Source organism: Diadema antillarum, unplaced genomic scaffold, assembly GCF_040938485.1.
Source record: "Diadema antillarum isolate AM-2024a unplaced genomic scaffold, OU_Dant_1.0 seq00000217_RagTag, whole genome shotgun sequence".
Taxonomy (NCBI): domain Eukaryota; kingdom Metazoa; phylum Echinodermata; class Echinoidea; order Diadematoida; family Diadematidae; genus Diadema; species Diadema antillarum.
This window is the reverse complement of record NW_027271272.1, coordinates 1,777,191-1,800,800: the sequence shown is the minus strand read 5'-3', so window position 1 is coordinate 1,800,800 and position 23,610 is coordinate 1,777,191. Positions and strand designations below refer to the sequence as shown.

At 40.3% G+C, this 23,610-nt stretch overlaps 3 protein-coding genes across 3 annotated transcripts; all 3 read right to left on the bottom strand.

Annotated features, from left to right (window-relative positions):
- Nucleotides 1-1,078: 1,078 nt before the first annotated feature.
- Nucleotides 1,079-2,430, bottom strand: LOC139729084 (uncharacterized). The gene has a single exon (XM_071640008.1). It carries the CDS (start codon nt 2,087-2,089, stop codon nt 1,079-1,081), a length of 1,011 nt encoding a protein of 336 aa, XP_071496109.1. The 5' UTR covers nt 2,090-2,430.
- LOC139729117 (uncharacterized) lies at nt 1,991-5,468 on the bottom strand. Its single transcript, XM_071640045.1, has 2 exons — nt 4,000-5,468; nt 1,991-2,080 (listed from the first exon to the last, which is right to left on the bottom strand). The coding sequence occupies exon 1, from the start codon at nt 5,334-5,336 to the stop codon at nt 4,005-4,007; it is 1,332 nt and encodes a 443-aa protein (XP_071496146.1). The 5' UTR covers nt 5,337-5,468; the 3' UTR covers nt 1,991-2,080; nt 4,000-4,004.
- A 6,276-nt stretch (nt 5,469-11,744) lies between these two features.
- LOC139729057 (epidermal retinol dehydrogenase 2-like) lies at nt 11,745-23,357 on the bottom strand. Its single transcript, XM_071639984.1, has 4 exons — nt 22,783-23,357; nt 18,408-18,652; nt 16,425-16,541; nt 11,745-12,246 (listed from the first exon to the last, which is right to left on the bottom strand). The coding sequence occupies exons 1-4, from the start codon at nt 23,308-23,310 to the stop codon at nt 12,144-12,146; spliced, it is 993 nt and encodes a 330-aa protein (XP_071496085.1). The 5' UTR covers nt 23,311-23,357; the 3' UTR covers nt 11,745-12,143.
- Between the last annotated feature and the right edge of the window lie 253 nt (nt 23,358-23,610).

The following is a 23,610-nucleotide window of genomic DNA, read 5'->3' as shown; positions in this document are numbered from 1 at the left end:
TGCGGTACGGGATCTCTGTGTGTATTTCTCTAATTTTCATTTCAAAATTTAATACAGTGTACAGTCATCTCATATTCTCATGAGAAAAAAGAAATGTAATAATAATTGCTATTACATTTCTTTCTTTTTTTCACGAGGAACTATAATTGAATAGCTCAAAACCAGGGCCCCGTTTCATAAAACTTGTTATCAGTGACAAGTTGTGATAGTTGTTACAAGCTACTGAAATCCTTGCATCTGACTGGCAGAGAGCAAATTTGTCATAGAAATGTGGCAGTTGTCACTGATAACAAGTTTTATGAAACGGGGGCCCTGGTCTTCAGAAAATAAGATATCCATAGATTGGAATACATTGGTAAACCTGCTTGTTATGTCTCTAGAATTCTTCATATAGATGGCACATGGTTATCAGAATATACCGACAAGTTCTCAGCTGGAATAACTTTAAAAAAGTATTACCTGAGTTTCAGCGTCCCGATATTTTCTCTCGATATAATTTTACGTTTCATTTTAGATGTTATCTCCTCTTCTCCAGTTTGCGTTAAAAGAAAATGCATCTACAAAAGAACGAAATTACTGCTTTTATCATCTTTCTATAATTAATATCTAATAGAAAATTAAATGAAAAACATTGAAATTTAATTTGTATTTTATGAGTAATGGGAGGATAGAGAATTCAGCCATTGGCTGCGCATTAGCCATTGGCTGAATTTGCGTAATATGAGAGGCCGTTCCGCGCGCAATCGCCATCTTTAAAAGCTGATGACTACTGTGAAAAAATATTTCGAGATAAAATAGATCTTGTATAAGCCACATTTAAGGCTGTTCAGAGTAAGGGAGGGAGCGGAGGGTGCTGAATTCTCTATCCTCCCATTACTCATAAAATACAAATTAAATTTCAATGTTTTTCATTTAATTTTCTATTTTATCTCGTAATGTACGGTAGAGAATTCAGCCATTGGCTGCGCATTAGCCATTGGCTGAATTTGCGTAATATGAGACTTCAAAGATTTTCACAGTAGTCATTTTTCACAGAAATATATTGTCAGAGAAAGTTTTTGGGCAACTTTACCTATGTTTACAGGACTGACTCTTGTCCCTTCCTATAGGTCTGTTGTCCCAGAACTGCTTGTCCAAAAGATGTTGCCTGGGATGCCGGTTTCAGGTAAAAATTCCTGAACGTGGATTCATTTTTCCACCCAGCATGCTTGAGAATGTCTGCTATTGGAAAATGATTCCTCTTGGCAGATGAGGTTGCCGCCAATCTCGTTGAATGTGCTTTGAAGAGATTGGTGTCAATACCTGATGCTCTCAACACAGTTTTTATCCATCGAGCGATGGTTTGCTTTGATGCCTTCCCATGGGGTTGCTTGTAGGTGACAAATAGTGCATTCACCTCCTTCCTCAATGTGCTTGTTCTGTTAATGTATTCTTTAACATAGTGTACAACACAGAGTTTCTTATCCTCGGGAAAGGCTTTCAGTGTTACTTTCACTCCCACATTCCCAGGTTGACTCTGCTTTATCAAGTCAGCCACTGCTATTTCCACACAATCTTTGGACGCCTTCACATTGTCAAGGGTTAGGTATGAAAGTGTTTGCACTCTTTGGGCAGAAGTCAACGCTAGTAAAAAACATACTTTGTGTGTCAGTTGACACAGCGAAATCTTATGAGCTGGAGTTACTTGTCTGAGGTAGCTCAGCACCTTGCCCACATCCCATATGAAGCTGTATCGTGGAGTGGGTGGTCGGAGATTAAAAATGCCCCTGAAGTACCGGCAAATCCAAGGATGTGTAGAAATGGTGTATTTCTCGTCCCGTAGAAGAACAACTGATGCTAGTGCGCTCCTTGATGTATTCAAGGTGCTGTAGCTTGCTCCATTTTTGTACATAGAATTAAAAAACGCAAACAAATTTCCCACCTTCGTATGGGTCCAACATAAGTGACGCTCATGACAAAACCTTCGCCACTTCCTAATATACACCATATACTGCTCCTTGGTGGATTTCCTCCAAGACGCTGCCATTATATCAGCAGTCTCCTCCGTCAGTCCTTGAGCTATGAAATGTTTGCTCCAACCCTGCAACATAAGAGGGAGAGATGTGTAAGTGGATGGGGTCTACCTGTAATGGGTTGGGTTAACAACTGGTGTTTTCGCAATACCCAGGGCTCCTCCAATAGCATGTTACGTAGTACGGTATACCAGGGCTGTGTTGGCCAATTTGGCACTATCAAAATTCCCCTAGCGCCATCTTGTCTGATTTTTTGGAGACACTTTGCAACCAAGCTAAATGGGGGAAACGCATAAAATACTAGGGGTCCCCAGTCAATAGTGAATGCGTCTACTGCCCATGCCCCTGGATCTGGTCTCCAGGAGACGTATGTTGGGAGCTGGGCATTCAGTCTGGTGGCAAAAAGGTCTACGTTTGGTAACCCATACCTCTGCAATATCTCATTGAATATTGTCTTGTCTAGCATCCATTCTATATTGTCATTGAATTTCCTTGACATCGTATCAGCTTCTGTGTTCTTAGAGCCTGCGAAGTGAGATGCTGTTATCCAAATTTGTCGTCTACTGCACCAATCCCAAATTTGCAACGCCATTTCGTTACATGCTTCAGACTTGACGCCGCCCATGTTATTCAAGTATGTCACCGCTGTGGTGTTGTCTAATCTCAACAGTATATGTGCATCTCTGACATTTGAACAGAAGCTTTTGAGTTCCAAACCGGCTGCTAGCATTTCCAGATAGTTTATTTCATTACCTGCTGCTCTTGCTAATTCTTGAGCATTCCATCTACCCCCTGTCTTGGATTGCAGGTCTGTGGCACCCCAACCTTGTCCACTAGCATCTGTTCTTATTTCTTTTGATACTTTCCCTGGGTACAGGGGTTTAGACACGAGATGTGCATGGGATGACCACCAAACTAGTTCCGCCTTGGCTCTATTTGATAGGCTCATATGTCTATCGAAATGTCCTTTCTGTTTTCTCAGGGCTCTGATTTTTTCCCTTTCCAGCTGCCTGTAATGCAAAGGGCCGTACTGAGATGCTGGTAAGGCAGCCACAATCTTCCCAATGACTTTAGCTACCTCCCGGATACTAGGTTTGTTATTAGCAAGTAAGGATCGACATGCATCTTGAATGTCATTGCTTTTACTGGCTGGGAGGGTGATTCTCATTTCAGATGTATTTAAATGGAAACCCAGAAATTCAATCTCACGGGATGGTTCAAGTACCGATTTCTCTGAGTGAATAATGAACCCTAGACTAGTCAAAAGGTCAGTGGTGGCTTGCACTGCTGAGCGAGTGTCTGCTTTATTGTTCCCAATTATCAGTGTGTCGTCCAAGTACGACAAAACTGTGTGCCCCTGTTGTCTTAGTAAGGCAAGCACTGGTTTCAGTATTTTGGTGAACAGTCTTGGGGCGGAAGATAAGCCATTTGGCAAAGCTTTGAACTGCCACAATTGGTTTCTCCATACGAAGCGGAGATATTTACGAGAGTCTAAGTGAATGGGAATTGTGTAGTATGCATCACGGAGGTCTACTGAAGCCATATAACACCCTTTTGAGAGGAGTAGAATACCAGATTGAATATTATCCATTTTAAAGTGTTGGTACTGAACACTTTTGTTGAGTTCGGACAGGTCAAGAATTAATCGAACTCCTCCGTTCTTTTTTGGTCTCGTGAAAACCTCTGAAATAAATTCCCCTTCTTCATGGGCACATTTTTCAATGACCTGTTTTTCTTCCAGAACAAGAATCTCATGGTCAATCTTGGCTGTTTCTTCAGCATTCCGCTTGTAAGAACGCAGAGGTTTTTCTCGAGAAGGGGGAAATTTTTCTGGGTCAAATTCTATTGTATAGCCTTGAACTGCTTGAATAATGTGTGAGTCTCTCGTGATATTTTCCCAAGCAGGGAAAAATGGCTTCAGACGACCTCCGACGACAGCTGGTGTTGTAACTAGATCGTTATCTATGTTGTGTTCATAGTCACCTACCTGTTCTATTTCCTCCCCTGGCTTTGGCTCTGCCTGTGGTAGGTTGGCTGCTTGTTGCCACCCTCCCTTGCTGCTGTCGGTGTGTAAGTGTGAGGAGGATCTCGAGGTCTCCCCCTCCAAGCCTTCCCTAAAAAAGGCTGTGCAGATGAACCGGCCATGGGGTTGGAATGTGATGTTCGGCGGTCATAACCCCTCCCCAACGGGCGGGTGAACCCAGTCGACGTGTATTGACGGCGAGATGTCACATCCGGTTTCTTGTACGGCTGGAACCGTGATTGCTCTCGTGTGAAGCGTGATTTCATCATGCCTGACATTGTTTTCCTTTGTTCTTGGATCTCTTTCACTTGACGCCCCAGGTCATCTCCAAACAAGTACTTTGTCACTTTGTGAGAGGGCTTGCACAGGTGGTGGAAATTTGAGTTCATGTCAGGCTTTATGCTGTCCTTTCTCATGCAGTTGAGGGAGAAGTTTGCATCGCAGAGAAAAGCCATAGCATCCTGCTGAGCTTCAGACAAAGTTGCTGGAAGGGTACGAGCAAACGCGTTTATCCCTTTCAAGAGGGATGATTGGATCATTTGTAGTTTCAGATCCCTGTGTCTCGTCCCCGTCGAGATGTTCTCCCAGATAGTGCTGTTCACTTTAGGGGTTTCTAGACATGTGCAGTTAGATGGGCAGGGGTAGCGAGTTGCTGCTTCGTCGAGAGATTTCTGGTCAAGTTTTTGTCCCATCATATACACAATGGTGTCCGCGACATCCTCATCTAGTGGTTCCCCTATCCCGGACGGAGCCACGAATTTCTGAGCCATTCGTGGTATCTTGAATTCTGGCCGTTTGTCTTTATCTGCCTCCTGTAGGCCTACGTCCGAAAACAAGCTGACCGCGTCATCGCGGTTTGCCGATAGGAAATCAGCCACGCTGCGATTATCCGCCAATTCTATGACGGGTGGTGAGCTGCTTCCCCTTTGTGTGTCGCAGTCGCCATATTCACTAAAACAATCCCGCGGCGTGTTGGCATGTTGTTCTCCATGATGAGGAGTGCTCAAAGTCTCGATCATTTTTTCGAACATTGACTCGAGTTTCCCAATGCGGGACATAACCTCCGTGCTATTTTCCGCTGTAGTCACAGTCGGGTTGGGAGCGGTAGCAGCTGGTGCGGGCGGGTTCGGCTGTGCCTTCCCCGAAGCCGCGGGGCGGGATGCCTTAGGCCTCCCGCCGCTAGACAGAGTTTTGCCTGCAGCCTTCTTCTTTGCTGCCGGAGCTGGGCTGGCCTTAGGCTCACACAGCTCGGTATCTTTTTCGGCTTTTGCCTTCTCCGATTTGTCAGCTGGTTCATCCATGCTGAGAACGATAATCACGCTTGTAAGAGAGCACGAATTCAGTTCCGTATTTCCGCAGATTTCGATGATATATTCCGATTTTTCGGTCAGATAAAAATCGCTTCGCGATCGAACATTGCGCTGGAACGAAGATGGCGATTGCGCGCGGAACGGCCTCTCATATTACGCAAATTCAGCCAATGGCTAATGCGCAGCCAATGGCTGAATTCTCTACCGTACATTACGAGATAAAATGTTGAGTATAAAGGTTTGATTTGGCAGCGATTCGGCAATTTAACGATTACTTCGCACAACGCCTACTGTCCCCAAATCACAGTAATCAACATCTACACACAGTGACGCATACCACTTTGAATAAGGTGCACAGTACAGGTAAATCGCTGATTGCCTTCAAGCTCTTTTATTATTACGTTATAAAGATAACCGCGAGTCTGCTTAGATGAAAATACGGCGGTCCCCTCACGACTAATGCTAGAACGGGATTCCCTATTCATTATGCAGAACTGAACGACCATCTTTGAGTGCTCGGCGTGGTCACATCCGGGCCCCATTTCATAAAAAGTTGATTTATGATTAGCAACTCTTGCTGGAATGGAAATTGTCATGCTATCGACAAGAATCCAGCTTCCTGACTGGCTGTTGCTATGGGAAGTTGTCACACCAGCAAGAATTGTAGACAGAAAATCCGTCTGTCCGGACGAGCCTTTTATCATATATATATATATATATATATATATTTTTTTTTTTTTTTACTTTACGGCTCTCCTCCGTACACATAGGAGGGGATTCCGTGGTGCCAGACGTAGTCTCCGCGGAACATATATCCCCGACGACAAGATACAGACCGACCTTTCGGTCAGCAAGAGTTGTTATCCTACAACATATTTTATGAAATGGGGCAGGTATCCTCCTTCAAGTTTCTTTGGCATTACTCTTTTCCACGGAAAACCCAGGAACAGTCTGCTATAAGCTGGAAGAGACACGCGCCGATTTTACCATCGCGGCCACTTCACATTCCAGGGCGCTGCCAGCCAGTATGGTTAATTCGTAGAACAAATTATTAGGCACAGTGAGATGTTTACTCTATAGTGATATACACATGAATGCAATGTGCTACAGAGTATGTGTCATTTCTTTACCATGCATATAACACAGTTGCTATCCTCGGTGACAGTGCATTCGACAGAACAGTTTTGTTCTTGACTCAATTTCCCAAAATGAGTGCCACAGATATGTTAGGAATAATCGTGTCCATCTCACAGATACAGAATAATCTTTTACAAAAGATGATGATAAAGAGATGGCATGCAACATACGTGAAATCATTCCTGAAATAATAATTACGCCACACTACAAGTATGTAAATGTCATGACATTCTGGAGACTCACATACGCACAAGTCATCCCTATCACCGCTAGTGACTATTTGTCACATTGACATAATTTGATTATACCGCGATAAAAACATACATGTACTTGCTTGAAAAGATGATAAATATAAAATCAAATCGAACCAATCATTCTGCATCCGGACACCACGAAATATACGCAGAGTATACCATTTCACTGACTATGCATGTACACATAATATGTAAAAAGTACACACATTAAAACATTAAATCTGAGACTTGAGTCATCCAATGAAACAGATATATCACATATGCATGAAATATATATATCTGACTGTAGCAATATACACCACAACAATAAAACGTCTTCTTTCGATTTTATAAAGCAATTACATGGCATGTTTACATAATGGTATCTTACTCAAAGTAATATGTATGGGTCATGTGAACTTTAACACAAACATACACAGGTATATTTATACCCTGACACTTCGTATGTCCAATATCACTTACAAAGTACACCCAATCATGGCTAATTTCACAACACACAGTGATAAATTAAGATACAACACTATGTGTTGACACACACATCAGACAAAAAAAAAATAGTTACCACAATTAATCCTTTTTTAATGGTAGTGATAGAATATAAAGCATTTATATATACATATAATGGGTAGACATTTAAAGAAAAATTTGGCCATCCATCTACAATGTACAACCACATATGTCTTCCTTCTTAATTCACACACACACAGATAAACACAGACAGAAGATATTAAGGGCACTTTTGATAAATATGTTTTGGGTGGGATTTTTACTTTTCTTGTTTTGCATCTCTGTTCTCCTTTCACGCTACAACTATGATGGCAGAACACCAATTACAAGTTGTTAGTTGTCAATTAATTTGTGTCAAAGGGCCCTGGGTCACAAAAGGGTATGCCCACACATTGACATTTGTGTCAGTGACTCTTAACACTTGCTGCAAAGTAATTCCTATGATTCTTTGTTAGTTGTAATAAAGTTGGGAGGAAGGGGGGGGGGGGGAGATGCAGGTTCCATTAAAGCTGCTGGAAATGGAAGGGGGGGGGGGAATCGAACATCACAGTAGTTAAGGTAATCATTAAAAATAAGAGGGAACATAGCCAGTTCTCCATGAACTACATTGTTGTGATCACAATTCTAATGGTGCTACAATCTTGACCATTTGTGTGGCTGCAAGAGACACTGTTACTAGTTGCCAGCAGTGGTAGGACTAGTGCAACTAGCAGTAGAGAGTATGTGGCGAGTTGTCATGCAACCTTCTCAAGCTATCCCACAATCAGTTGCTGCAACCATTCGCATCATGTAGCAGATGGTACCAATGTCAGTGGATACGCACCTTATGCAGATTTCTTGGGTTAAATCACTAAAAGCAGCAACTGTTGCACAGTTTCTCCCTTTGTCCCAATTTGGCATATACTATAAAAAGTGGAAATTTTTGCGGTGTTGAAATTCTCGCGCATTTCGCGCAACCAGAAACTAGCGCGAATATAAACGCACGCAAATATTTTTGCTTGCCATATGTTCCAGTAGTTGATGTCTTGATTCCGCGGAATCAAAAACACGCAAAGAAAACTCTTCTTACCTGGCCAAGCGCGAAAAATTAGTGGCGCGAAAATATCCACTTTTACAGTACTGGTACAGCACCATCACCATGTCAGAATTTGGTATGAAAAGTACTTACAAACTGTCCCAAAATGACAGAAAAATGACATACTGAGTAAGAAGAGGACAAGAAAAGAGACCCTTTGGTCTACTTCCCCCTTTCTGTTGTTGTTGTTGTTTGTGGTCATACCATCTAATACTGTCAGGGCATTGGACATGCGTCTGATAGTAGGCCCTATCTATAATTTTTTTTTTTTGGAACCATTTTGTTTATAACAATGACTTATCCATCAACCACCAACACCCATGTGTATTATATTAAAATTTAGTCAATGAATATATCTACTCTGCAGTAATGTTATCAGTCCCAGAGGATTGTAGGAGTTCACAAGAACTGTTTGAAAATGGACAGCGAAACATCAATGAGCATTTTACACATACGATTCAATTACGAATGAGGATTGAGTGTCGGTTATGTTCCCTCATTACAAAACATATTCACATTGTTCAAAACCAGCTTAGGTGTGATACTGTTACGCATTTATATCATTCAAATATCTGTGGTGGGGTGCCCCTTTACTCTTTATATTATTGCATTGCTTCAAAAACTTGACACATAACATCATCATGTTGTCTATTATACCTATATATATGAATAAACACCCTTGCATTGTTGTATAGAATATGAAAATACCCTACTGGCACACAAACATCATTTTTTTTCAATAAATTGTCAACACAACTTGCATTGCTAAAAATCAGATAAATGTGCACCACACCTGTTACATCATTCATCACATCCATCAACAATAGACACTTCACAGCGTGTAATGGTTCACATGACCCCACATTTGAACCATTGAAACAAAACAGATCCAAACCTAGGTATCACACACTGCAGTGATCCTACGTACTTGCTTCTGCGTTAACAAGCTCCCTTGAATGTTTATAAAATGTTCTTTCACTACAAAGTAAAGAAAACATTCTGGTGCCATCCATGGCATTGCTCGTTACAACCCTGTGTCTCATTACGCTATTTTTCTCAGTTGACCTTTATCTGAGCATGTGCAGACTGCAACTTCGAGCTGGCTTATGGGGCAAAAAGCCAGAGGATCATTCTCCTTTAAACACAAATCATAATAATGATAATGTTAATGATAATGGTTATGATCTCTTCAGTTGATGTAGACCCCTTTCCACCAATTAGTGGCCCTCTAAAATACTCTACATCCTTCATTTGCCCTTGTCATCTGCATCAAACTGGTAACTATCAATCACAGGCTTTCAATTTTCCCTGTAGTCTGAGTAGGTTGTTAGTTCCTTGCTGCGTGCACGAATTGCGGACTTCAGTCGTCCCAAATCTTTGATATCATACTGGGTACCTGTTCATTCACATTTAAAGGGATAGTATAGTATTGGTGGAGATGAGGATTGGGCTTTTAACTTTTTGCGAGATATCAAGAAACCACTTATGAAATAGGAGAGAGCATGCCATTCTAAGAGGAATTCAAAGTTTATTTGACGAAAATCGGTTTTGGAATGGCTGAGACATCCAAAAACAAAGTAAAACAAAGCAATCATAATAAAAGGTAGGTCCCACTTTTTATTAGGATTGCTCTATTTTGGATATCCCTGCCATTTCAAAAGCAATTTTCGTCAAATAAACGTTGAATTCCTCTTGGAATTACATGCTCTTTCACATTTTGTAAGAGGTTTCTCATTATCTCAACAAAAATGTTAGAAATCTGAAGTTAAGTCTACACCAAAACTATACAATCTCTTTAATAACAGAGGAGAGCTTTAAAACTTGAGTGTCATCCTTAGAGAAGCAAGTGCACTGATAGGAGGGGCTTGAACTCTAACACTTCTCCTAAAAGTATAAAGTAGCACCCAAACTTCTACTGTCTCTTTTATAAAAAGTAACAAAAGGGGGAAGATTTATTGGTTGAAAGACTCTTTCTCTCATATATCACATTGCTCTTCAGTAACATGTAATATCTCAGTGCATTTTGAATAATCCTAAAATTTTTCCTACGTATCAAGCATCACTGATCTTTCCAGTACAACATCCCTAAACACACTCATACACACACACACTCACTTGTCAATACGGGTACTGTAAAAGCGGATATTTTCATGAGAGTAATTTTTTGCGCTTGACCAGGTAAGATGAATTTCACATGTTTTTAATTCCGCGGAATAAAGGCATTAACTACTTGAGCATATGGCAAGCAAAATTATTTGAGTGCTTTTACTTTAATGCGGTTTTCCAGTTGCGCAAAATGCACGAAGATTTCCACATTGCGAAAATTTCCACTTTTACAGTATATAACAACCATTTTCCTGTGAATGATGGCTGTGCAATTATTAAAAAGGCGTGTATCCTATATTGTGACTCTTTGTTGAGGTATAAAGGACATAAAGTTTGAAGATACACACCCTGTATGCATCTGTGGAGGTACATGGTATGCGTATAACCAGAAGTATAATGTACAGATGACCAATATTGGCTCAAATGAGATGGAGAACAGTTTCGACAACCAGAAACTGTAATTCATACGACTGCGAAATCACTTATTAGATGTCTATCCCAGAGTATAAGGCTATTATACTAAAAAAGCATACACTGTGTTCCATCCACCTGAACATAGCAGCCTCTGTGCATGAGGTAAGTCTGATTCAAACTGGGTATTTGTTCTCGACATGGTTGGAGATTAACTCTACAAGAGACGAATACCGCAGCTTGTGCAAAGTGAATTTTATGGAATGCTAACTGTCACAACATGAAAAAAAAAAGCATATATGAATTTGATATAATTTGTGACAATGCTACCTGAACACCTGATTAAATAATTACATCATTGTGGGATGTACTTATACATGAACAGACAATTGAGCACACAAAGAAACAGACAGACAACCTGAGACAAAATGCCTCAAGCATGACAGCTTGAGAGACATATAACAAAGCAATGCCTTGGGCATGAAAATTCCTGCTAATATATTCACATTACTTGTCCCTTCGAAGGCCCTTAATTATGATATGATACAATTGTACTATCATACGCAAACAACAAACCAGTCATGAGTACACGAATAATTTCAAACTCTGATTCTTCATTGTTTTCACACAAATTTTTTCCTCTTCTCTAGAGTGGAAGACACTGAAAATCTGACAGGAAAAAGAAAAGAAAAGAAAGGGCATCAGAATGTGATGAAAATTTTCACTCTATTGCAAACTAGGCATTTGGTTTGATTTTAACTTTGACAAATTATGATATACCTGTATCTCTTCAAGCACCCTTCAAAACAGACTGAATCACTAAGTACTGTAGAAGGGATGTAGGAGGCGGGTTGGTACAAGTTGAGGCCTCCATAATTTGGCATGTGACCCCCCCCCCCCCCCCCCCCCACACACTCCCAAGATGGTGCATCGACACCTTTACAGTAACGCCTTATTGCCAGTTGAATGCAGGGGGCCTTTAACATGATTTACTCTTGTATGGCAATAAAGCCCTTCTTGCTCTCAAGTTAAAATACACTGAAGGTTGCCTGACTTTCAAGGCCCTTGCTTGCATTGTACTTTCCACTGAGTTTTTGAGGCATGAGTCTTAGAATGTATTTAAGTTATACTTGGCAATAAAAGCTGTAGCTCCAGACCCAAGGTGGCTGGCCACAAACTGCCTTCCGCAAACCATCAGCAGCCTTAAAGGGTGACACCAGTGTTGACTGCTGCCTGCCCCAGACTCCTAGCAGTGTTAGTGGGGGTACCAGTCTGCATGTGACCGCTGGGTCGCAACAGCGCCTGGACTTAGCCGCTCCAGGTCCTGGGACCCTTGAAGTTCCTGAGAAAGCCGACCCCACCGCCCCCGCTGAAGTCCAGGAGAGCAGTGAAGGCTCGAACAGGGAGAAATCTAGCGCGGAAAGAGAAATCAAACAGGAATGAGAAGAACTGTTCAGATTAATAGTGAAAAATAAGTATAGTGTACCACATACACTGAGTGATTTCAAGTTCGGTGCTAGTGCTAGTGCTAGTGCTATCTCAGCACTAGCACCGCCGATAAAACCGAACTTGAAATCACGTCGGTGTTGGGAGTTGACCTCAAAATTATGACGTATTTCCGGTTGCTGGTGCTGGGCTCGGTGTTGAATGTCGCCTGCTGAACCGAGCTCCACCGATCGTGTTAGCGATTTACATGCTTTTTCGCCATTGACTAACACTAGCCCCTAGGGATTAACATTTTCGTCATTTCAAGTTCGGTGCTGGTGTTAGCGTTGCCGTGCGAGACTCATATTCACGTCCATAATAGATGCACGTTTTTACGTGCAAAGTCTATGCTAATGCAGTGGTCGCCCACGTAAACGTACACGAACACTCTCGACATGGCTTCATAAATCTGAGCCTGGGAGCAAAATTAAGATAGTTGTATTTTGGGGAGTGGATGAAATTTGTGGCATTTTCATATGTCTTCCTCTCTATGTCTCTAAAACTAAGCAATTTTGGCTACATCTTTTAATATTTGACTGTAATCACGCGCAGTCACTTTTTTCGTTGCGCAATTCCCGCGGAGCTCGCGGTGCTGTGATTCCAAACACCTGATGCTGGTGATCGATAATTTCGATCGGTATCGCCTCGTTAATCTGACCGTCGGTGTTGGAGCTCGATTTAACGCTGTTATTCGGGGGCTAGCACTAGCACTAGCACTAGCACCGAACTTGAAATCACCCACTGAGCACTGACTGTACTTCACTACTTTGTAGCCATGTTTGCATGTTTACTGCCATAGATGTCAAAATAGTGAGCTTTAGATCTGAAATGTGAATGCTAAGGCGACGCTATTCAAAGGTGAAAAATGGTGTTCTGTAAATGTGCGAGACCGCTGTTTCCATTGTCCAACTCAGGAGGAGGAGGCGTTGTCTTAGCGCTCGCCTCACAGATCTAAAGCTTGCTAATATGGAAAGTGAGGACGCTGGCTCATAAATCCAGTGCCGTGCATATGTGAATACAAACTATTGTCATCCTGCAAGCATTTGAAGAGTTTGTTTGCAAAAACCGATAAGTCCATTTTTGAAGATTTTGAAGTACGGTATCTGTCATAAAGTACAAATAATACCTTTTAAATGATATATTGGTCGCTACACATAAAGGTTCATTTTTGAAGTTATGGTCAAAAGAAGCAAAAAAAATTGTTATTATTCTCTTTATTTTTCTTGACCTTTAATCGCAAATATCTCCATTTGACAAATATGGACTTATCGGCTTTTGCAAACAAACTCTTCATTTCTAAATCAGTGCAGCAAGCTACAGGATTGCAAAGCTCAGAAATCTAATGAGATCATGTCCAGAGAAAAGACTGAACATTGAAATGAGTTACAGCATAACATAACTATTCATGGTTTCCTGAAGAACTGGACGACAGAATGGCACGGCCCTCTGGTAGAGCAGTGGTAATACTGCGAAGGCTATTACAGATAATGAAGACCATTATATTATACAGTGATGTATCATTATTACTATCATCACAATGTGGTAGTCTGTAGAATCAGGGTCTGAGATGTTGTGAAAACTTGAAACTGACATTTTATAATCTCAATTCCAAGCACATTATTTTCCCTGGTTATTTTCCCTGCCAAGGAAAATACAAGAATTTTGTTTAAATTTTCTTTTGCCAGAAAAAACCCCCCAAAAAACAAGAATTTCATTGAAGAGGCTAATTATCATCAAACTTCAATATGACACCTCAAAGAATTATCTGTTGTCATTTCATAAGTGAAATAAGTAAAACATCCTACAAAACCCCACAATCACATGATGAACATGCAAAAATGTTTGAGATGTTACACAAAAAGATGTTAGATATGAAAGCAATTGCCGTTCAACTGCGAAGTGTATTGATGAAATGAGAAATAAATGTGTGCATGTCACATTCATATCATGATCAGAGTTAATATTTTTGCATGTTGCTAAATATGCAAATATCACCTCACACAAAAATTTTCCAAAAATTGCAACAACAAAAAAAAAATACTCGGATCACCTAAAAATCAAACCTACACACAACAAAAATAATTGCAAATTGTTTTGTATACAGTAACCAATAACTGTCTTAATGATATTACAGTTAACTTAACCCATTGAGGACGGACAGATTTTGCTTCAACATGCATTCCCCCATAGACACCTGCCCGAGTATACTCCAGACTCGTCCTCAATGGTTTAATACTGCAGTAAATGTTCAACACCTTCAAATACATACAATCTTTAAAGGGACTGTACAGTACTGGTTGAGGTAGGGATTCATGTTTTGAACATTCCTAAGTGAGATAATGAAAACCTCTTATGAAATATGAAAGAGCATGTAATTTTAAGAAGGATTCAACGTTTATTTGATGAAAATTGGTTTTCAGATGGCTGAGATATCCAAAAAAGTGCTAATAATAAAAGGCGACATGCCCCAACTTTATTAGTATCTCTTTGTTTCACCTTGTTTTTGGATATCTCAGCCATTTCAAAACCGATTTTCATCAAATAAACTTTTGATACCCCTTAGAACCGCATGCTCTGTGACATCTCATAGAATGGTTTCTTAATATCTCACAAAACGTTAAAAGCTAAATCTTCACCTCGACCAGAACTGTACACACCCTTTAAACTGTGCCTTCTGTAAAGTGCCTTTTGTTCTCTATCCTTATCGCACCATGAGATTTGGTCATACCGTTACACCATGTGGTCATTTTGGTGGGCCAGCCAGACAGACTAATCAGATGTGATGACTAGGCAGATGGACAAGTGTAAACTGACCAACCAAGGCCACGTAGGACAATGGCACCCTGCCCTGTCCATATTACATAGTGGTATATACAGAAGGCCTAGATTGACAACACATTTTGTTGTTATGGATTTGATGGTGTTAACTTGAAAATTATAAACAAACCTCCACAATACATCTCTACTACTATACAGCATATAATGGGCTGTCTTCTACGATCAACAGCTTAGTACTATAATATGCCATATATTTTGCAGTGTTTTGTTGTTGTTGTTGTTGTTGTTGTTGCTAATTGCACATGTCAACTGGGTATACAATGAAAACAACAACTTGCAAAAGTATTGCCTCCAGTGAGAGAAATTTGGTGTATGTTGTTTTACAGGTGGAAAATCTCTGACATTTCTTTTCAAAAGGGATAACATTTACAGGGTGTACTTAAGTTTTCTTTGCAGTGATTGTTGATCATGAATTCAACCACTTGTATAATTGTCTTTCAAATCCAAATTAGACAGCATATACAATAGTTTATCAATGTTACAGATGCATATAATCCATCCTGTAGTTTCCTTTGTATGACATGCTATTTGGATACACAAATCCATAAAAAATTGAATGAATGTTGGAGAAGGGGGGGGGGGGAGGACTTGATCACTAGCCATGCAAAAGTATCTTCTCAAGACTTACTGTTACTACAAAACTAAAGTAACGGCTATTAAAGTGCACGAGACTGAGAAAATGGCATCTGATTGTGACAAGAACAGGACAAACTTGTAACACAACTTGGACAAGAGACACTGAATGATCCGTTAACAGTTCAAGTGAAACAAAAGCTTGGCACACAGATTTTAGTGTTCTTGTGTTACTATGGGCTTGAGCACAGGTATCACTGTCACAGACTTCTGCCTGTACAAGCCTAAATAAAGCACACCTTGCAAATTGAGTAACCTAATCCCCACTTTGATTATGCTGAACAAAACTGTCCTCACGTTGACATGCCAGTGCTCACAAGGAAGGTATTGTGGTCTCTTATACAGCTCATCTGTTACTAATACACTTTTTCTTTAAATCTCGTAACTTTAGTGGAATATGGATGTCATACGCAGGTGGTTCTTGTCATTAACTAGCCAAGTCTTCGGGATATGCAGTTCTCTCTCATTATACTGAAATTTCACTACAGCTGGGCAATAAAGCATCGCTATGGATAAATATCTATAGATAATAATCTTGGGACCCAAATTTTCACTTCATTTTAAACGAGAGTTTTGTTGGTGTTTGTTAGAACAGTCATGCACTGTATTACACTGTAGTCTGGGCATACTTACGATTTTACTGCTGGGATATACTGGGCGTACCATGGCACGAAAATCCTCTCCTGGTTGGTGAGAATACCCTGCACGATCATCTCTACAGCTCTCTTAGACTTCAGGGGTGCAGGGAATCTGTACACACACCAAGCACACAAAGGCAATGATCATGTTGCATTCTGTAAACATTCCAATGATGAGCCATATAAGTGCATTAATTCCATGAGGCTGACGGAAAATAAGCATGGGACATACACTGTATGTGGTCAATAAAAAGTATCTCAAAGCGCATTTTAAGTGAATAACTTGTGACACGTTTCTTCTGCATTGTTTAATTCATCAAGTACTTATATTGCTGATGAGTTTGTCAAGATATTTCACAAGTTCAGTACCACAAAAATGACTTCATGCTAATGCAGCCCATGCTGGGCAGATCCAAGAATTTAGTAAAGAAGGGGCACCTTCACAAAATTTAAGGGGGGTGCAAGCACCCCCTCCCCCCATTTTTTAATTTCTTTTGTTTAAAAAATAATAATAATGGGGGGGGGGGGGGGAGGGAAGTGCACTGCCCCTGGATCCGCCACTGTAAAGCAATATATATTTTTACGAGAAATGCATGCAGAGAGTGCAGACCTCCGCCAAGCAGCTCATTTCCAACTATAGATGCATGCACCAAATCGCCAAACCTTGTGTTTACCTCATCAGTTTTCTGTTGCGCGGCGCCTTGAGCAGAGCATGCGCTTTAGTGCGTGTACGCAAACCTCAAATATGCGCAGCATGAACTCCCAGTCAATATGTCAAAAGAGTAGAAAAAAAAAATTCTTCAAAATTTCATTTAAATGCCTGGATCACTAGCAAAATTTAATCATCTGTACATTGTGTCACTGTCAACTTTTCCTCTGAGTTTCATCAAAATCCATTTAAAACTTTTTGAGAGTTATTTTGCAAATGCACAAACAAACAAACAAACAAACAAACCAATGCCAGCAAAAACATAAGCTCCCTGGTGGGGGTAGTTATTTTTTGGTCACTTTTTACAAAATAGAAAAGTTACAAACAATATGATCCATCATCAATACATCATCATGATGGCTACTCTGAATGGCACATTCGATTACACAATAGAAAGTAAATTGTAGTGACATCCTGGCTTCCACAACTTCCTTATCTATTTTTTCTTCCTGCAGTTCTTAAGCATCCTATATTAGCAGCTGTTTATTTTGAATAATTTTCCCCCAGGTTGGCTTACAACTTGTAATTCAAGAACACTACTTAATACGTCTATAGCACTGCAACCCTCTGCAACACAAGAATGGAGCAAGTAAAGATATTTGCTGCGTGCATTATAGACTCATTACAAACAACAACAACAACAACAACAACAACAACAACAACAACAAAACAACACAGGTTTTACTGTCAGATCAGGGAGTTAACATCTGTTTTAATTACAGATGATAAATAATGGGTATCTTATATGCTTGTGGAACATGGGGCAACATAAGACAATCACAGTGCAAAAGTTTTGAGTTTTTTTTTTTTTTTTCTGCGCGCTAACAAAACGAAAACAACATCTCACAAAAATGTCTGAGACCTCCTCATTGGAGAAAACACTTTTACTTGAAAATGACAGCTTTATCACGTAACAAAAGGCAAATGTTTGATGGCAAGCATGATTACACTCTATTTGGCAGGCTGACAGGCAGACTGAATCTTGGTGTGAATGTTCCAGCTGGACATCAAGGAACATTCCCTGCAGATGAGAAGTTACTATCAAATCAGAAACATACGTGGCATGAAGCTACAATTTTGTATACGAATCGGAGGTGATGGGCACGGCCATTCCACTGCATGAAACTTTCATGAATCGCCACTGAAGTTCAATGCATTGCGTAAACGAAAAATTTTGGCATGCATTTTACTTTAATAGCAAATCTTGCTTCCTCAAGAAGTTTGCGAAAGTTTCATGCACACAAAAATTTCTGGATTTACAATACCTACCTCGACTTGCAGCCTGCAAACATCCCCTCCTCCATGTAGGACGGGCAGACGAGTGAGAGGTGCACACCGCTCTTCTTCATCTGTTTCAGCTCGTAGCTCAGCGCCTCCGTGAAGCCGATGATGGCCGACTTGCTGGCGCAGTAGTCGGCCAGGCCGTTGACCCCGACGAAGCCAGCCAGGCTGGCGATATTGACCACATGGCCCTGGTTGCGCTTCAGCATGTCAGGGAGGAACGCCTTGATGAGCTTCAGGGAGTAACAAGGGCAGGCACAAGAGATCATGAAATAGAGAGGAAAAACTGGGGATTCGAGCATCATTTTGAGTTTAGATTAAAATAAAATCAATATTGGTTTGGCTTTGTTTGGTTTTATTTTACCCTGCATATTTTTCAACATTTAAGTACAAAATATCATCATTTTTTGTCTCATTTTGAGTTAAAATTGAAAAGATATCAATATTGCTTTGCTTTGGTTTGATTTTATTTCTGCATTTTACAACATTTCAGATAAAAATAAAATCACTGATTATTATTTTTCAACATGTACTCAATGTAAACAGAAATTGCAAATTTGCTTTCAATGATGACTAATCACTGTCAAACATGCACACCGCACATAGTAAGCCTTTGCTTGAAATGATGGCATGGGAATGGGATATTAAAGAGTTCAGGGAAACAAGAAAACAAAGGTGGGAAATTGCTCTTCTTATGACAAGACTCCCTTCCTTTTTTCTTTTTTTTTCTTTTTTTTTTCTTTTTTTTTTTTGGGGGGGGGGGGGGTAATAATACTATTATACCATAAGGTGATTGGTCTACATTTAAATACATTATTGGTCATAAAGCAATCACTTTTCAACTAATGCAGCCTGGGTCAAAATCCCTGCATTGCCTTGCATAATGTCAAATCAGGTCATGAAATTCCACAATCTGACTGAATGCTGGGAAGGCTAGAATGAAAAGATGTGTACATTCATGTAGACTACAGTGTACATGGTATATAGCAAATATTGCCATGCATAAATTATTCAGTACTATATTGTACACAGTAAGCATGTACATGTAACACCTGACAGTCCCTTGAGCTTTATTGTTGTTTATTTTCCCCCTTGGAACAATATTTTCCCTCAACGCTGCATGCTTCAGGAAAATATACTGTATGATCTCTTGTGGAAAATATAATTCCCACAGGATATCAAGTGTTATCTCGCAACTCAAAACAAGCAATACATTGTAGATCTGCATTTACATTCAACACATTTTGAATCAATTTTGACAATTTGCTATGAATACTGGTTTATTAAAAAAAGTTGTCATCATCTCAGTAATCAAATATTACTTATGGTATCATTACTACTATCATTACTACACACATTTTGCTTAAGTTCTGCCAAACTCGTCATATATGATGAAAAAGACCCCTCCCCCCAAAAATAGATAAATAAATAACGACAACAACAACAAAACACACACAACAAACACACTTAAACATACTGGTGTAGAGTGGAAAAAAGGGAGACAACAAACAAACAAACAAACTTTTTAGACAAATCATATTCTGGTTTAAAAAAGAATTCTTGCACACATTATCATTAAATATCAAAAGATAAACCAAAATTCTATGGTACAATACAGTACTACCATCTACACATACAACATTTCAAAAAAACAACAACATATTCTAGCACTACTTGCAGAAGAGATTTTTCAGCAATCTACCGAATATAAAACAGTTTCAAAATCATATCGCCTAATTCACCAGTACTTCATTGTACAGCGTAAACCTAGCACCAGGACATGTATTGGTAGATAATGGGCAGTGTACCTTTAGTATCTAAGTATACCGGCACATTTGATAACAGAATGCATAATTCCCTCTGTTTATGACATTTTCCCTGGGTGTGTTTCCTCTGTGAAACCAAAACTAAGACCAAACTCTGTATAACCCCACTCAAGGGCAATGACCTCCACATTGTCCTGTTTTTCTACTTGCTCAGGACTTCTTTCTACCTTCATCCATTCCCTTCATATCCTTGTCATCGACACCACCACTGCCACAAACACTCGCGATCATCAACTATCTGTGCATGTATAATGTCAAAGAAATCACAGTGACGGTAAGCTCTCTTTTTGGAACACAGCGTTCTACAGTGTATGTGGCACAGTCAAACCTGTCTACAGCAGTCAACCAAAAAAGATGAAAGAAGTGGCCATTATAGACAGGTGGCTGCTATAGACAGGGTTTTTTTTTTTAGCAGGGCTTTCCTCTTGGGGATTATTTAAGTAGTGGCTGTATAACAGGAGGTGGCCACTGTAGACAGAATTCAGAAGGGCACTAAAGCAGGTTTGAGTGTAGATAATGATACTATGTAGACAAGTCTCGTATATTATAAGTCTAGATGCTAATTCTTTGATATGATATTTATGATAGTGGTATGTAAGATATTGATTTCTCTAGAAGCTTATTACAACTTCACAGTCTCCTTGATCATGTCATTTATTCATCATAATCATAATATCATAACTCCACTCTCATCATAATAAAGGGCATTTAATAGCTATAGATAAACGTTACAGCAAAGTAAAACGTTCAACATCTCTGGATGGCTTCTTCTCAGTGATTATTTTTGATGTTACAATACAAGTAGGGCCTATACCCTAGGACTAGGAGTGTGAAATGCAAAAGTGCAACCTGAGTGTGTCTTTCATATTTTGTTTTATTCTTTTATGTATGGAAAACCTTTGAAAAGTTGCTGAATTTACAACTCGATCTGACTAGCCTAGGTGTCTACCACATGACACTAATCCCAGCCCAGGGTGTTTTGTTGCAGTAATTACTAATACAGCTGTAGCATGACACCACTAGACATCTAGGAATCGACTACACTAAGTAGAGTCTACGCTATGCACAGATTGTACCCGATATGATTCCTGCAGCTGCAAACACTGATTTATTTGTGCACTGTATTGTATGGACAATCTAAATCACAGAGGCATGTCCACCTTTTACAGGAAATGAGTCATTTGTCCTCAAAAACATTAAATAGCAACAACACTCAACAGTTTGAATTGTAGTTCCATGATATTTGCTCCTGCAACAATTGCTCGAACACAGACCATGAAACAGGTTCTATCTAGGCCTACCTGCATGCTAAGCCAAACAGAAGTTCTATCCACAAACATCTACATCATGTATGATGTAACATTTTGATATTTTAACTATATCTACCGCCTATTTTTTCTAATCCTAATCCAGAGGCGGATTGAGAGGGGGGCGCAAGAGGCCCACATCCCCCTTTCTCTATCATGTATCAAAAAAAAAAAAAAAAAATGAAATTAAACCCGGAAGTGGCATCAGAAATATTAGTTGCGACCCCTCTTTACAGAATTCCCTGGATCCGCCCCTGTAAACAATCCCCACATGTGCACTGAACCTCTGGCTCTAAAGACTCTCACAAACCTATCTATACTGTTAGGCCTAGGCAACTCTTGTACACAAGACCCTAACCCTAGAAAATAAATGTCTAAACCCTAGTCTAGATGCTCTAATATCAAAGGGTGTGTACAGTTCTGGTCAAAGTGAGGATTTAGCTTTTAAAGTTCTGCGAGATATTCAGAAAACACTCTATGAGATGTCAAAGACCATGCAATTCTAAGGTGTATCAAAAGTTTATTTGATTGAAATCGGTTTTGAAATGGCCGAGATATCCAAAAACAAGGTGAAACAAAGAGATACTAGGCCCTAGATCTAAACGGTAAAAAAAGGTGTGGCCTGTCATCTTTTATTAATTATCACTTCTTCTTTTTTTTACATCTAGGCCATATGACAGGCAATTTTCATCAAATAAATGTCGAATCCTTCTCAAAATTACATGCTCTTTCATATTTCATATTCATAAGAAGAGGTTTCTCATTATCTCACGTAGGAATGTTTTAAACCTGAATCCCCACCTCAACCAGTCTACTGTACAGTCCCTTTAAACAACAACATTGATGAACAACACATAGATCTAGAGGTCTACATGTACTAGTGAACAGCATGAAATGCATAGATAATTGATAATTTATGATGATGATGATGAGGAGGAGGAGTAATGGTTAGATATAGGAGGAGGATAATAATTAAATAGATTCTAAAGGGGAAAAGGCTGAGGAGGATGTGGAAGTTGGGAGGAAGAGGAGGACATGAGGAGGAGGGGTAGGACTAGGAGGAGGTGGGGGAGAAGGAAGAAGAGAAGAAGGAGATGAGGAGAAGGAGGAGGAGGAGGAAAGGGGGAGCTGGAGCTAGAGCCTGGAGTAGGTGGAGGAGGCCCGCTGAGGTGGTGGTTAATTGGGGGATCCTCCATTTTTGGAGTTATGAATATGATGACAATCTTTTACCCAAATGTATGCCATGGTGTTGACCTCCAAAACTTTCTCGATGGCGTCCTCAGAGCACTGGAGGACCGGCTTGCCGCTGAGTGTCGCCGCATTGTTGATGAGAATGTCAATGTTTCCGATGTCGCGTTTGATCTCGGCCACCACCGAATACAAGTCAGTCCTTCGGCTGAGGTCGCAGTAATATGGGTGAGCTGACCTTCCTTTGCAGCAGAGCTCGCTGGCCAATTCTCTGTTTCCCTCCATGTCAATGTCGAGCAGCACGAGCTGAGCGCCTCTATTGGCGAATTCCTCGGCCAGCAGCCTTCCGAGGCCGTTGGCAGAGCCGGTGATGAGAACAGTACGTCCATACACGTACTTGGGACTAGCGGGGACGACAAATCGGTACAGGCTGCGTGTCACGTTGAACAGCACGCGAAAGGCCAAAACGATCAGTTCAATGAGAAAGACGAGTGAGCGATGAAAAAATCCCAATGGCAAGGATTTATCGGAGAGATAATCTTCCTCGAACTGACTCGCAGAAAACGCCATAATCTACGTTACAAGAAGTGTCACGAACACGTCACAAGTATCCATACACGTCCGTCCTCGACTACGGAGCAATCCAAAGCAACTGAATAGCGCTCGCTCGTGACATACTAGACGTGGATCCGATACTAGCGAACAACATAAACACAACATACACTTTTGTACGTGGACATCAATCGCACTGCACTGAGATGTGTAGGGATGCGCCACATCACTGACATCCGTTTGCGCGAGAAATTAGGAAGTAGGTCGTGTCAGCTATTTGTAAATGTTTTTTTTTTTTTTTTTTTATTGTTTTACGCG